We start from the raw sequence: 15,219 nt of genomic DNA, 5'->3' as shown, positions 1-15,219 counted from the left end.
CATTTTAGTTGGAATAACTAATGAATTAGCTAGCAATTTATCACAGATAATACGTTATATTTAAGACAATTAATTACAGTTATAACAATAATAATGTTCTTTGATGAATGTGAAATATAACAATCCCTTTGTGCAGAGCATAGATATGCGAGGTAACACGAGGCATATTATTTTGATAATGGGAATTTTTATTTATTAGTGTTTGTTCAGATTTTAATATTGCGTAATGGCTCCTTGACTATTTTGTATCATAGCTTGTAAAATGGTAGAGTCCCGGACCCGAGTCCATTGAGTTTTCAGTCAATTCTTATCATTTTACTGAGGACTGACTGACTAACTCATTTTACCTCATCCAACCGTGCTGTGTCACATCATCTTCTTATATTTGTCCCATTTAGCTTTCCGAAAAACTGAAATGGCTTAAACCTATTACTACAAAATATTACCTTATAGAGCTGTATTGAAGAATTAAAAAAGCATTATGTCAGATTTGACAGCTTTGACACTGACAGTAAACGTCAAATGTATACCGATACCGTACCTACGTAGTAAATAAACAGTGAAATACACTCATAGAAATGTAAAACATATATAAACTGTTTATTGACAAGGCTATGTATTGTTAAAGGTGTTAGTAAAATTAGAGACAAAATGAGATCGTGCTTATTTCGAAAAAGAGGTAGTGATGACGAAAGGGAACCTTTGCTTCCCGCGATCCCTGTATCCGAATCAAGTTCAAATACCGGAAATGAGGTCAGTTTGATTGTTTAATATTAATTAAACAAATACTAATTAAACCCTTCTATAAATAATATTTCTTATTTGCGTGTTTCGATCTACGTATAATGTAATATTAAGATTTGAGTGTTAGCCACATGGTTCTATTTTGTTTTTTTTTTGCTATAATGACACATAGCTTCCGAACATTACGATTAGAATTAAAGCTTATTTAATATGGGCTTCCATAAGTTTCAATCATCATCGAACCAGGATCCTGATGAGCAAGAAAGCATAATGGTCTGGTACCAAACAAAGACAAATGCACAATAATATTGTTCAGGATTAAAAAAATAACAATAAAATCGTTTATACGTCCCAGTCTGTTATTGTTTTATTTCTTTACTGATAACCTGCTTATCTTTAATTATTATAGATATATAGTTGTTATGAATATAAAAAAAGAACCATTAATTACTAATATGACTTTCTGATACTATAAATCTTATGGTTATAAAAGATTAACCAAATTAAATTGGTTGCATTTACTTTGTAATTATTTGAGAAATTTTGATAAACAGGATGAATATTATTGATTGATTACAATTTTTTTATATTTTCATTGCATAAAACTTTAATTTTAATTGAGTTCCAGATAGGAACACTTGAAAATGACGATTATATCATATTAGATACATATTGTAGTATGTCACATGTTCTCATTATATTTTGACACTTGCAAAAAGAATTGTTGTAGCGAGACCGAAAATTGTGCATTATTCTATAGAACATGTACATTTTGTAAAAAAATTATTTTATTGCTTATTTAGATGGACGAGCTCACAGCCCGCCTAGTGCTGAGTGGTTACTGGAGCCAATAGACATCTACAACGTAAATGCGCCACCCACCTTGAGATATAAAGTTCTAAGGTCTCAGTATAGTTACAACGCCTGCCCCACCCTCCAAACCGAAACGAATTAAGGTTTTACGGCAGAAATAAGCAGGGCGGTGGTACCTACCCATGCGGAGTCAAGAGGTCCTACCACCAGTAATTACACAAATTATAATTTTGTGGGTTCGATTTTTATTACACGATGTTGTTTCTTCACCGTGGAAGTCAATCGTGAACATTTACCAAGTACGTATTTCATTAGAAACATTGGTACCTGCCTGCGGGATTCGAACACTGGTGCATCGCCACATATGAATGCACCGGACGTCTTATCCTTTAGGCCACAACGACTTTTGTATTCACATTGATGTGATTTACTGTGTAAGTTCTATTAATTTGAAGTTATAGCTAGAAGTAAGCTTCCTGAAAATATCTGGTAACCAATGTGAACACAAACCTATTGCAAACTTTATACACTTTACAGTTTGACAAATTAATGTTCAAGTCCAAGAGTGTTATAAAGCTTGAGATGAAAGACTTGTTTATCTAATAATATATTAATTCATTTGTTGCAGTGTGCTAGCGAGACAAACACAAACGGCAGGATGGCCAATCTCGGTGTCTCTCAAACAGAACTGGTTGGTCCTCGGGGAGATTCTGGTCGCAAGTTACCTCAATACATAGCTGCTTTAGCAGGTATAAAACAAGCACATTTTTGTAATAATTTTATCATATCAGGGAGTCACCTCTGAGAGTACTCCAGGAATTATTTGATGGCACCCTCTTTAATTTAACAGTACTAACTGCAGAGTTTTAGAAAGAGCAACATAATTTTCAAAATCAGCCTACACATTACAGAAAATTCAATGAACGTACAGAAAACAACAGTTAAACATAGAACCCCTAAAATACAAAATATAGAAAATTGTAGAAAAAATTCAGTATTGACTTTTTTTTATTTAAAGCAAAAGTGGGTCGACGAGCTCACGGCTCACCTGCTGGTAGGAGGTTACCAGAGCCCATAAATATCTACAACGTAAATGCCGCCACCTACCTTGAAATATCTATATTCTATTCTAAGATCTACTAGGTACTCTATATTCTAAAGTCTAAATTTTTTCTTATTTTACAATTATTTTTACAGTTTAGGGTTTATATATATATTTTTAAATCACCTTGTATTTGTCTATTTCAGCTACCCTTGGAGCACTAGCTGCTGGAACAATGCTTGGTTGGTCTTCGCCAGTTGTGTTCAAAATAACACAACCAAACAATACAGACTACAATTTTGACATCAGTGAAACTGAAGGAAGCTGGATTGGGTCTGTCATCAACTTGGGTGCTGCTGCAATTTGTTTTCCAATTGGCCTGGTCATGGATGCTATTGGACGAAAAAAAACTATGCTGTTTCTCATCCTCCCGTTCACTTTGGGCTGGCTTCTTATAACTTTTGGTACGAGTGTCGGTATGCTCATAGGCGGAAGACTCATTACCGGTATTGCAGGAGGAGCTTTCTGTGTCACCGCACCGGCATACACTAGTGAAATAGCCCAAGACTCCATCAGAGGTACCCTAGGGAGCTACTTCCAACTGATGATCACAGTTGGTATTCTATTTGCTTATGCAGTGGGTAGTTACACATCAGTGTTCCTTTTCAATATTCTTTGCACTCTGATACCTATTGTCTTTGGTATTGTGTTCTTTTTCATGCCTGAAAGTCCAAAATTTTTGGTTGTAAAAAACAGAAACGATGAAGCTCGAGAAGCACTAATTAAACTACGCGGTACCAATTACGATGTTGACTACGAGCTGGACTCTTTGAAACTGAGCGCTGAAGAAGCACAGAACAATCCAGTTTCATTTGTTTCGGCTATTACGAAGAAAACGTCTATTAAAGCGATAATAATTTGTTACGCACTGATGATATTCCAACAGCTCTCTGGTATAAATGCGGTCATTTTTAACACCTCATCGATTTTCGCTGCTGCCGGTGCCACAATTCCGGCCGCGATCGCGACCATTATCATCGGCGTCATCCAAGTAATCGCCACATTTGTATCCAGTTTGGTTGTCGACAAATTAGGCCGACGTATTTTGCTTCTCTTCTCCGCTTTGGTTATGTGCTTGTGTTCGACGGCTTTGGGGGTGTTTTTCTTCTTACAAAGTACGCACGGAGAAAATTCTGATATAGTTCAAAGTCTTTTCTGGTTACCTCTTTTGTCTTTGTCTCTTTTCATCATCGCGTTCTCTCTTGGTTTCGGTCCGATCCCGTGGATGATGGCTGGCGATCTCTGCAATATTGACATAAAGGCGTTCGTCGGTTCCACTGCCGGGACATTGAACTGGCTGCTTAGTTTTACGGTGACCAGCACCTTCCTTGCCTTGAATACTGCTATTGGATCTGGTCAGGTATTCTGGATGTTCGCAGGCATCATGTTGATTGGTTTTGTATTCATTTTCTTCGTAATACCGGAGACAAAAGGCAAGAGCCTTCAAGAAATTCAAGTGATGTTAGGAGCGACACCACAAGATAGAAACGTAGAAGACAAAAAGTGAACAGACTGACAAATATTTGTGTAAGACGCTCGGTTAAGTTTGAATGTCGTGCTGTTTAATTGACAGTGTTTTTGACGTAACCCTAGTTCTTTGGTGTTTATGTTATTTAAGCAATATTTTCCTAACCAAAGAATGTACGTGTGTCAGGAATTTATTATTTATATTATTTATTACCGATTGTCGAAATTGAAGTTGAGAATTTTGATTTTGCTGATATTATAGTATCGCTTATGAAACGTACAAAGCATATTATAAAAACACAATTTTTAATATAGACGACGACCCTGTTATAATGATAACATTGCATGCACATGAGCTTAAATTTGGGTAAATTATCAGTGTTTAAATTCATTTTATCGAATTATGTGTATCCTTGTAAGCGGTGTGGATGTTTTTACCTTCATTAGCTATCGTTATCAATCTGATATTATTAAATATTTTAAAAACAAGGTACCTAAGTCTTAAAAGATGTAGCTTTAGTTTTTTTATTAATTTTCCTAACGTGGTAGCTATTAATTTAAAAAAAAATTGTTACGTTAAATAAAAATGGTATCTATGTATTTCTTAACAGCCGGATCCACACCGGACGATCCAAGGCGCTCCGATCCCGCGCGGCATGGAGCGCGCTCCACGGAGCGTGAAGTGTAGACGTGCCGCGCGCGATGCAAGTGCGCGGCGGAGAGCGCGCGCTCCTCGCCGCGTGCGATCCATTTGTTGTCGGTTTTTTGGTCACGCACAAAGGGGCCTTAGTCGCTTGGCGCGCGCGGTCTACGATTTAGAATCGCGTGATCCGCCGTTATGGGTAATTCGCAATGTATCCGTTTAATTTCCTTAGATAGGGAGAATAAATGTTTGATTTGCAGTCATTCGTGCAAAATTAGCTTCAGCTCCATCATCAATTAACTCTTTGTAAAGTCGAGTCCCATATTCCAACCGGTTTTTAAAAATTGTTTTAACCCATTACTGTCTTTTTCGTTTTCGTAATTTTTGCCGTAAATATATAAGTAAAATGTAGCTTGCTGCTGAGACGGCTATTCGTCGCCGTCGTTGCACGTGTGACTCCATCCATAGCCAGACAAAATTCAACTGATTCAGTAATTTCAGTATGGATCGGCAGGAGCGCGTTGGAGCAGCCAGTCAGGATCGCAAAAGATTGCTGTTGAATCAACCTAGAACGATCCACGCATCACGATCTTGAATCGCGGATCACGGGATCGCCGATCCATTTTGGATCGTCCGGTGTGGATCCGGCTAATGAGAAGGTGTTTCGAGCATTATGCGGAATATACAACTAATGTATATAGCAAGAGTAAAAGTGTATAGTAAACAATAACTAACATTATTACTAAATTGTAGGGTTTATATACGCCCAAAAAGTCACAGCCACAATTAATTTTTTCCGTGTGTTTTAAACCAATGTTTTTTTAAGGGATTTTATGACCTGGTAACTAGGCCCTTTAGGTCATGTCATTGTAATTTATATTCATATTTTTATGAAAAATGTATGGGGTGAAATGAAATGAAGATAATTAATTTGCGACATTAATCAACTGGGATGAAATTAAATGAAATGGGATGAAATAAAATCTCAGTAAAATAGTGGTCATTTACTGAGATTTTTTCAGTGAACTTTTTGGAGGATCCCAAGAAGTTACGTCCAGCGGCTTTGTTACATTTTTCCACATTTGTGCACTTTCACTGATATTAAACAGCTAATAAACCACAATTATTACACATTTAAACCTAAAGAAACACTAAATAGACAAAATAAAACAAATCACACAACTTCACTCCTCGCGTTCCCGCCCAAAAGTTTTCAAACCAATGTCATATTCCATAAAACAGATTAAATTTTGTGCCATCTGTGGTGGTATAGATAGATAGTATCGGTTTTAAATGCCATTCAAATATTACTTTTGTAAATAAAATATATTATGTTAGTTAATTTAATTATGGAAGGGTTTAACTATTATTTATTTTATTAGAATTAAGAATAAAATGTAAATGAGACTTTTTACAGATTAAGATTTGTTTGATAAATTAACAATTTCTTTTTCTTCTCCGTCGTTTCATTCATTTGTCTATATTCAAAAGTAAATTATGTTCCTAATTAATTAATTAGTCTGATATTAATTTGTATGTAACAGATGCTAAAACAATTTGTAAATGAATGCGTCAATTTTGCGTCAAGAAACACCTGTATATAATAATTCTAGCAGCAAGCTCTGCGAATATAATTGTATAATAATTGTAAAGGCAATAAAATGGTTTATTATAATTTTTTTTTTTTTTTTTTTTTTTTTTTTTTTTTTTTTTTTTTTTTTTTTTTTTTTTTTTTTTTTATTGCCTTTGTAGGCAGACGAGCATACGGCCCACCTGATGGTAAGCGGTCACCGTCGCTCATGGACGTCAGCAATGCCAGGGGCAGAGCCAAGCCGCTGCCTACCATAAAGAACTCTCCGCAAGCCTCGTTTGAAGAAGGACATGTCATAGCGCTCGGAAAACACCGTGGAGGGGAGTTCATTCCAAAGCCGGATGGTACGTGGCAAAAAAGATCTTTGGAAACGCACTGTCGATGAACGCAGCGGTTCCAGATAATATGGATGAACTCTGCTCCGATGGCGGGAGGTGCGATGATAAAAAGGAGATGAGGGAATCATCTCGAATAATTCCTCAGAGCATTCCCCATGGACCATGCGGTATAAAACACAGAGAGAACCGAAGTCCCTCCGTAGACCCAGAGGTTCCAAGCGATCCGCGAGAGCAGGACTATCGACCATCCGAACAGCCCGTTTCTGTATGGAGTCAAATGGAAGTAGCTGGTATTTGGGAGCCCCGGCCCAGAGGTGAGAGCAGTACTCCACGCGAGGTCGGACCTGCGCTTTATAAAGCGCAAGTCTCTGTCCAGGCGTGAAATACCGCTTCGCTCTGTTGAGAACTCCCAACATTTTAGAGGCCAATTTGGCTTTACCTTCCAAATGACTCCGAAACTGGACATCGCTCGAAATATCGACCCCCAGAATCCCGATACTCGCGGAAAGCTGCAGGGATACTCCTTGAAATTCCGGCGCCATGACAAAAGGGTCCTTCTTCGCAGTGAACGCGCAAACCTGTGTCTTCAATGGGTTGAACTGAACTGAATTCAGTTCACCCCACTTGGAGACCCGCCCCAAAGAGTTCTCCACTTCAGACACAAGTTTTAATCGCCTCTCGTGTACAACGCTTCGAGAGAGACTCTGATGGCCGATATATCGCGCATCCCCCGTGCTGTCATCCGCATAGCAATGCATGCCATCAATAGATAGCATGTCATTGATATGCAGTATGAAAAGCGTGGGGGAGAGCACCGAACCTTGTGGAACACCAGCGTTGATGGTCATGGTATCGGAGCAGCAGCCGTCGACGACAACTGCGATGCTCCGTCCATCCAAAAAGCTAGCGATCCACTTGCAGAGTCCCTCAGGGATCCCGTATGCTGGAAGCTTCGATAGAAGTGCCCTATGCCAGACCCTGTCGAAGGCCTTCGCGATGTCAAGGCTCACAGCGAGAGCCTCGCCCTTGCTTTCCAAGGCTTCAGCCCATTTATGTGTGAGGTATACAAGAAGATCGCCAGCTGAGCGACCATGACGGAAACCGTACTGCCGGTCACTGATCAGCTGGCGATCCTCAAGATACTTAAGAAGTTGGGTGTTTATGATTCGCTCCATCACCTTGGAAAGCAAGGAAGTTATCGCGATAGGTCTGTAATTCGAGGGGTCCGACCGGTCACCCTTCTTGGGGATAGGGTGGACATGAGCAGTCTTCCATGAAGACGGAACCCTGTTGGTATTATACGAGAGGCGATATAGACGCGTTAGCGCGGGTGTCAATTCAGGGGCGCATGTTTTTAGAACCACTGCGGGGATGCAATCTGGCCCACTCGACTTATGGACATCAAGAAGCCGAAGCTCCTGCCTGACCGCACGCTGTGTGATGCGAATCTCAGGCATGGAGCTGTCACACCGGGAGATGTTGGGCGGCGTGGCTCCTCCGTCATCCAAAGTCGAGTATGAGGCAAAGAGCTTGACCAGAAGGTCAGCCTTCTCCTTCGCACTATGAGCCAGACTGTCATTGGACTTACGCAGTGGTGGAAGGCTAGACCTGCAGAAGTTACCTTCTGCAGCCTTAGCTAGCGACCAGAAAGCACGGCTCCCAGAGGGATAGCTATTCAGTCGCTCGCCAATTCTGGCAACGTGCTCCGACTTCGCCTTGGCAATAGCCCTCTTATAGGACCTAGAGGCGGCGTTAAATTTCCGCCTTTTCTCCGAGATATCAGGATCCCGGCATCTCCTAGCAATATTAAATGCCACGTATGCAGACCGCTTGAGGCGTGCAGCATCCCTACTGGCTTTATTATACCAGGGTTTGCTGCGACCCCCAACGGGCACCTCAGAAGAAGGAATGAATAATTCCATTCCCTGAAGCACCACGTCTTTAAGTCGGTCCGCACAGACGTCAGGATCATCGGAGGAAAAGCAGAGCCGCCCCCATGGGTAGGATGCGTAAAATTCACGCATTCCATCCCAGTCTGCTGACCTGTACCGCCAAACTCTTCGAAACCCGGTCGTCGTTCGACGACTAGGACGAGAGAGTGGTATGGCAGCACGGATAAGGCAATGATCAGACGATCCAAGTGGAGCGTCGACCACCACACTGTATCCAGCTGGGTGAGTGGTCAGCAGAAGGTCCAACAAAGAAGGCTCGTGCCCCTCAATGTCTGGGACACGGGTGGGCTGTGTCACCAGTTGTGGGAGGCCGTAGGACAAGGCGAAATCGTAGGCAGCCCGACCCGGGAGGTCAGTGGTTCTGGACCCCAACCACTCCTGGTGATGAGCGTTAAAGTCACCAAGGACCACCACCTCCGCAGATGGGTACTGCTCAAGCACGCGGTCAGTCCCCTCTTGTACATGCTCAAACAGAGCTGACCCCGCATCACTGCTGTGAGACCTGTACAGGCAAGCGTAGACTCTGGTACAGCCCCCATAGTCCACGCGTAGCCACAAGAGGGACAGGTCCCGTTGCTCGAGGCCCCGAAGCCGACGACAGCAGACATCCTCCCGGATAAACACGCACACCCCGGCTTTACGCAGGAAGGTGTGCTCCAATGCGTAGCCGGGGTATCCGAGGTACGACGTATCGTCCGGGGCAGATATCTGCGTCTCAGTCAGGAAAAAGAGGGCAGGCTGCGCCGTCTCAAGGTGGTGATGTACGGCGTCAAGGTTACTGTGTAGGCCCCTGACATTGCTGAAATCCACATTAAACGTGGAATGGGGATCCGCCGAAAAAACTCTTTTTCTTTTGTCGACTTTCATGATAATTATAGTTGGAGAGTAAGGATTTGGAGAGGTAGGATGCTAGAGGTGAGATCAAGGCAATACCTGAATAAAGCGCAGGGCACAATGAACACTCGATCCGGGGTTGCGCGAGAAGCTGACGCAGGGCATGGAAGGGCCCCCAGTCCACCCTGCATACGATCGCCGGGATCCACTCCGGTCTCCGACTCCGGCACGACGACCGCATGACAGGATTTTACACCGGTTGGCGGGACAGCTTCCTGGGGCGGAGTTTAGTTGTGACACCCAGGTTCAGGTTCCCTACTGACCGGCGGGCGGCGGCAGGCACCGTTTCACTGGGTCTCCCTATACCCCCGTCAGCAACCCATGCCCCGCGGACTTGCGCGCACGTTTGCTCTGCATGTTCCAAGTATCACAGTATATTAGTATTGAATAAAATTGATATTATAATAAAGTTTGTTATTACTTACTTCATTGCCAATTCATGGTAAATCATTGTAAAGGTATTGCTTTAAGGCAAGAAAGGATAGGTAATGATTTCATTGAATTCAATCTAGCGCAAAATAGTAACTTAGTAACAACAGGGTGACAGGAACTAGGATGTGACTATGCCGTATTTTTCATACCATGGATACCTGCGTGCAGGAATGGCCAATTATGCCCAAAAAACATTACATAATATTTAAATTTATTAAATTGTAAGTGAATGAATGATGTACGTTCATTCAAATTGATTGTTGATGATTGATTGGTTAATATAGATCATAAATTCGGCGCTTTTAGGCATAGATTATACACTTCATATTTGACTTTTAGGCCTCTCAAGCACTGGTCACCGTCCTCGTTGAACTCGTCGATTACGACGAAGAGTAACACCGGTCACTCACATGCGCACGAATACGCAAACCCACAAATGTGGGACGACATTTGCGAATGATTATGCAAAGTTTTCGCTGCATTCGTGGTTTTCCAAGCTGTGTCGGTTTTTTAACAGACATCAAAGCGCGCGAACCTCGAACCTTCGCGTAGTCTCCCACACATTCGCGAAGGTAACGGACGTATACTATACGCCATTTTCATAGTTCGTGACGTCTACTGTGTAGCGTATCTTCATCAAAAGAAATCCCATAAAAAGAGCATGGCTGTTAATGATGTCTGGGAAAGAATTAAAAACTCTTTTTCTCCTCAATGTTCTATTGACGAATTTTTAATTAGGAGGAGAAATTCGTGAGACATTCGTAAACAAGTGTAGGAGGAAGCGCAAACGGGTTCGCAAATTGAGTATGCGAACCCATTTGCACAGCCGCTAGGTTTGCGAATGAATATTTGACGGCCCTTCACATTACGGCATTCAACGCGCATGTCAGTGGCCGGCATTAGACGAGCGCACTAACCCATAGACACAGCCCACTGATTTTCTCGCCGGATCTTGTCAGTGGGTCGCGATTCCGCAATAGCAAATTCTCTCAGGTTGAGCCCGTGAGCTTTCCTGTCCGTCCCGAGCGTAGCTGGATTTTTTTTATTGCTTAGATAGGTAGTCGAGCTCACAGCCCATTATGTGGTTAAGTGGTTATTGGAGCCCAAAGACATCTGCAAAGTTTTAGCAATATATTTATACTATTTTATACCATTCACGCCATAGTCGATGTTATATAGGCAGTCTGAGAATGTTTGTTCTTGATATTGTTTTCTTGTTTTAAAGCACGGACCAATATTATAGTTTTTATACCTAAAAAAAAAACACCCTTTAATAGTATTCCAACTAAGACCTAAGTAATAAAAATCGTCGTGGCCTAAAGAATAAGACGTCCGGTGCATTCGTGTTGAGCGATGCACCGGTGTTTTTTTTTTTTATGATTGAAAGATTACTGGTGGCCCGGAGGCCTTTCCAGCTTCACCAGGACAGGTAGGTGGGCGAGCAAAGGCTCAGCCAGGAGGGTTGGGATTTGCTAACAACTGCCCGAGCGCCTCCGAAGGAGACCTAACAACTCAAGAGCAATTGCTTCGCGAATGAATCTACTACCGGATCGGAATAGCGACCCACTGAGAAGATCCGGCGAGAAACTAAGCGGGCTGATGCATGGGTTAGGTTGCACGTCGACCTCTTTGTCGAGTTCGACGAGTACGGTTACCGGGGTTCCTCAGCCTGCTCCTAGTGTTAGAGCTGAAGGTATCTAATGCAAGAGTTATTGGATCTGATGGATCCGTAAGGAGGCACCGGTGTTCGAATCCCAGGCGGGTAAACATTTTTCTAACTAAATACGTAGGTCTCAACAAATGTTCACTATTGACTTACGCGGTGAAGGAATTTTATTAGGTGTACCTAATAAAAATCAAACCCGTAAAATTATAATTTGCGTAATTACTGGTGGTAGGACCTCTTGTGAGTCCGCACGGGTAGGTACCACCACCCTGCCTATTTCTGCCGTGAAGTAGTAATGGGTTTCGGTTTGAAGGGTGGGGCAACCGTTGTAACTATACTTGAGACCTTAGAACTTATATCTCAAGGTGGGTGGCGCATTTACGTTTTAGATGTCCACGGGCTCCAGTAACCTCTTAACACCAGGTGGGCTGTGAGCTCGTCACCCATCTAAGCAAAAAAAAAAAACATCCTAATGATACTTATTTAGGCTCAAGTAATAAATATATTATCATGATGAGCCTTGATATGTGTACAGATTTTATTGACGTCTTGAAGTTGTAAGAATTTTATTGAAAGGCTTCCCGTTTGTCAAATACAGGTCAATAGAAATCCGGTTAAAAAACGAAATTAAAATAATATCATTGTTTGACCTATCTTGATTGCAACACACAACAACTTTAGTTAGATATTTAAGAATATCCAGTTACAACACATGATAGCTCAGAGTGAATAACCTAGATATGAATTGTAACGAATCATGAACCAAACACAGATTATATGAAAAAATAATTTATTCATAATTATTTTACAACATTGTAATCATTTTAAATAACAAGAAATATACAAATAAAATTGATTTTTTGCTTCAATTTACAAAAAAAAAAGACTGCCTACTAAACAATATCACATAAAACGTGCACATGCTAAAATAAATGATGTTTCATTATTTTATTTACAAATTCTTCCATACTGAACTAATATATTCAGTGATAGAAAATCATTTAATCAATTCGCCATTCTCTAATTTATTGAAAAGTACATATCTGTACAATAAACAAATATTCATTAAGTACCTACAAAATAATATTATGATTAGATTAGGTATCCACTTAAAGAACTTCACAATTGCTTAAAAATAAAAACAATGGAAGTTTACATTAAATTAACTGTTGAACTTCTACCCCCAATTTTTGAATATGCACTTCTGTAGATGTTGCAACAGAAAAGGGAGTTCATTATTGCATTGAGGGATGATGAACTATGAACTCTGTACAATCCTGATGATACCTCTTCAATCCTTGTTTCACCAATGAATTGTTGCAAATCACTTTTGGGAAAACCATCTTTGTAATATTGTTTAATTGTATCATAAGCATCCATAATAACAGATATAAATAAACTTAGTACAACATAAATGTACAAACTTATAAACGAATATAGGTAGACACGACTAAACCACCATAGCATTGGTGATTTCTTGGACATGATGGAGAAGGTTGCAAACATGTCATCTCCATTAATCAGTGAGAAAAGACATTCTGATGTTGTTGCTAGTGATCTAAATTTCATATGATAGGGACCCAAAATGAGCCAACCACAGAACATGAAACCTGCATACAATAATAAAGCGCAAATTGAGAATCTGAATATTTTTGGAGCTGCTTTTTTCAACGTGAGTATAACAACATTGTAAGTCTTGAAGAAACCTAGGTATCTTAGCACTCCAAACCAGACGAGCAGATTTCCTGTACCTAAAAACAGTGAACAAACATTCCACTGATCATTTGTGAATTGATTTCGTTCGATTTGTTCCTTAATAGCTGATCCCATGATGATCAGAAGGTCATTGATTATTATCATAATATACCAAATATTCAAGAACTCCAATCTTCCATCTAAGCTTAGGTCTCTGTCATATTGTCTTCTAAAGAATTGTACTGTTAATTCTTTTAGCAACTGTGCTCTGTAGAGTGCTCTGCTGCATAGCACAAACGAGGCTGCACAAATCAAAATAACTAAAATATTTAAAGTACTCCTGAGTATTTGGTCAATTTTATTATCCGTCACATAAGCTGTGTCGCCTTTACATTCTAGCTTGTGAGGTTCTGCTTCCAGAAACAAGGACATTTGTCCATCGTGATCTTCATTGTCAAATATTATTTCAACATCAAACCGGTAACAGTCTGGTGGAGTTATGGGACCGGCAGCCCTGAAGTTGATGGTTTTGATGGAAAACATTAATTTTGCTCTAACTAATGATGAGAAACTGATGTTCAATCCAGCATCTCTAATGTACGCTTCAGATTTGAAATCTTCATTATCTTTAATTGTGAAATTTATACAGGTCTCAAAGACTTCAGAGTTAAACTGGTAGCTCTCATTAAAGCCATAAATAATGCCTTGTTTATAGTTGTACTGGCAAAAGACAGGATCTGGCATAAAGTTATTTTCATCATTGTACGAATATGGGCCTATCGCATTAGATAAATTAGTATAACCGGCAACTGCATAGTCTAATGTATTGTAGAACTCATCGATTTTGTACAAAGCAAGTGGTCCTGCTCCCGGTGGATATGCGTTTATCTCACGTGTAGAGTCCCAGCCGAGTAAAAATAGATGCGAGAATGTGATTCTGTTATCCCATGTATAGTTCACGTGATTGTATCTGTTATGAGCGAATAAACATAGCTGAAAAGTCACAAGTACAATTTTGATTACCTGCACGACAAATTTGTAAGGAAATTTTCTCTTTGCTTTCCATTTCTCGATTGGATTCATAAAGAAAAACTGCAGTTTTCTACGCATTTTTTCTTCCATTTGAGTAGGCGGAGAGAACGAAGTCGATTGGTGAGGAAAATCTTGTTCATTGTTGGCATTCGGTCGAATTTCCTTTTTGTGATCGTCTTCGCCTTCAGAACAGGTAGTATCATCAGGGGCATGCATGATTTCATCCATGGATATAACTTCTAATATAATTTTCTAAAAAGACAAGGTCAATTTGTCACGAACGTTCGAACTTGTTTTTTTTACTATAATTAGAGTTTGAAACGCTACATGGAACTTAAGATTCGAATAATAGTAAAAATGAATTCGATTAATAATTAAAATAATGTTTCTGTTGTTCTTTGTTTACTTTCAAGGATTGAGTCCTCGATTTAAAATTGTCACTTGCACATTATACCAGAATGTCACGTGTTTTTTATTTATTAAATTGAATAAGCAAATGGTACCACGCAATAACTATTCTGTTATAAAAGGCGAAGTTGTTTTAGTTCCACAATAAGTAAAACTTAACAAAATTCACTGAAATAGAAATATAATGAAATGGGATGAACAAACTTCTCAGTTAAATGATGGGGTTCTCTTCTATCTATCAATATAAAAACATCGGCTTCTTGCGAGTTTAAGTGATAATCAGGTATTACTTTGCCGCTTTGTGAAGTAAACATTATAATAAAGTGAAATTAATTGAAGCTCATCAACAGGGTAAAAAAAAAATTGTTTCTTATCAATCGCAAAATATTGTATGTTATGTGTATGTATTAAAATATCGTAATTGTTGAGACTTCGGTAGATT

The 15,219-nt window shown here is 40.0% G+C and overlaps 2 protein-coding genes across 11 annotated transcripts in view; one reads left to right on the top strand and one right to left on the bottom strand.

The window, feature by feature from the left end:
• The window catches only part of LOC101738505 (facilitated trehalose transporter Tret1), a 64,427-nt gene extending 54,474 nt beyond the window's left edge, over positions 1-9,953 (top strand). For 5 of the 10 annotated variants that reach the window (XM_038013755.2, XM_038013751.2, XM_038013754.2 and 2 more), the window contains exons 2-3: positions 2,186-2,306; positions 2,806-6,444. In XM_038013755.2, coding sequence (XP_037869683.1) covers positions 2,186-2,306; positions 2,806-4,166 — 1,482 coding nt within the window. In that variant the 3' untranslated portion in view covers positions 4,167-6,444. Of the gene's footprint in view, positions 1-628; positions 754-2,185; positions 2,307-2,805; positions 6,445-9,917 lie in introns of those variants that run through there. The other 5 variants (XR_009974366.1, XR_009974363.1, XR_009974365.1 and 2 more) reach the window with 2 other exon arrangements.
• Positions 9,954-12,415: 2,462 nt separating this feature from the next.
• LOC101738635 (mucolipin-3) lies at positions 12,416-14,889 on the bottom strand. Its single transcript, XM_004932846.5, has one exon. It carries the CDS (start codon positions 14,595-14,597, stop codon positions 12,795-12,797), a length of 1,803 nt encoding a protein of 600 aa, XP_004932903.1. The 5' UTR covers positions 14,598-14,889; the 3' UTR covers positions 12,416-12,794.
• Positions 14,890-15,219: the final 330 nt, after the last annotated feature.

This window comes from Bombyx mori, chromosome 11 (assembly GCF_030269925.1).
Source record: "Bombyx mori chromosome 11, ASM3026992v2".
Lineage (NCBI taxonomy): Eukaryota > Metazoa > Arthropoda > Insecta > Lepidoptera > Bombycidae > Bombyx > Bombyx mori.
The sequence above is the reverse complement of the archived record's forward strand: the minus strand, read 5'-3'. Positions and strand labels throughout refer to the sequence as shown.

Bases quoted from the DNA above. Each gene is read 5' to 3' on its own strand.
- LOC101738635 (XM_004932846.5), bottom strand. From the start codon at position 14,597: ATGGATGAAATCATGCATGCCCCTGATGATACTACCTGTTCTGAAGGC.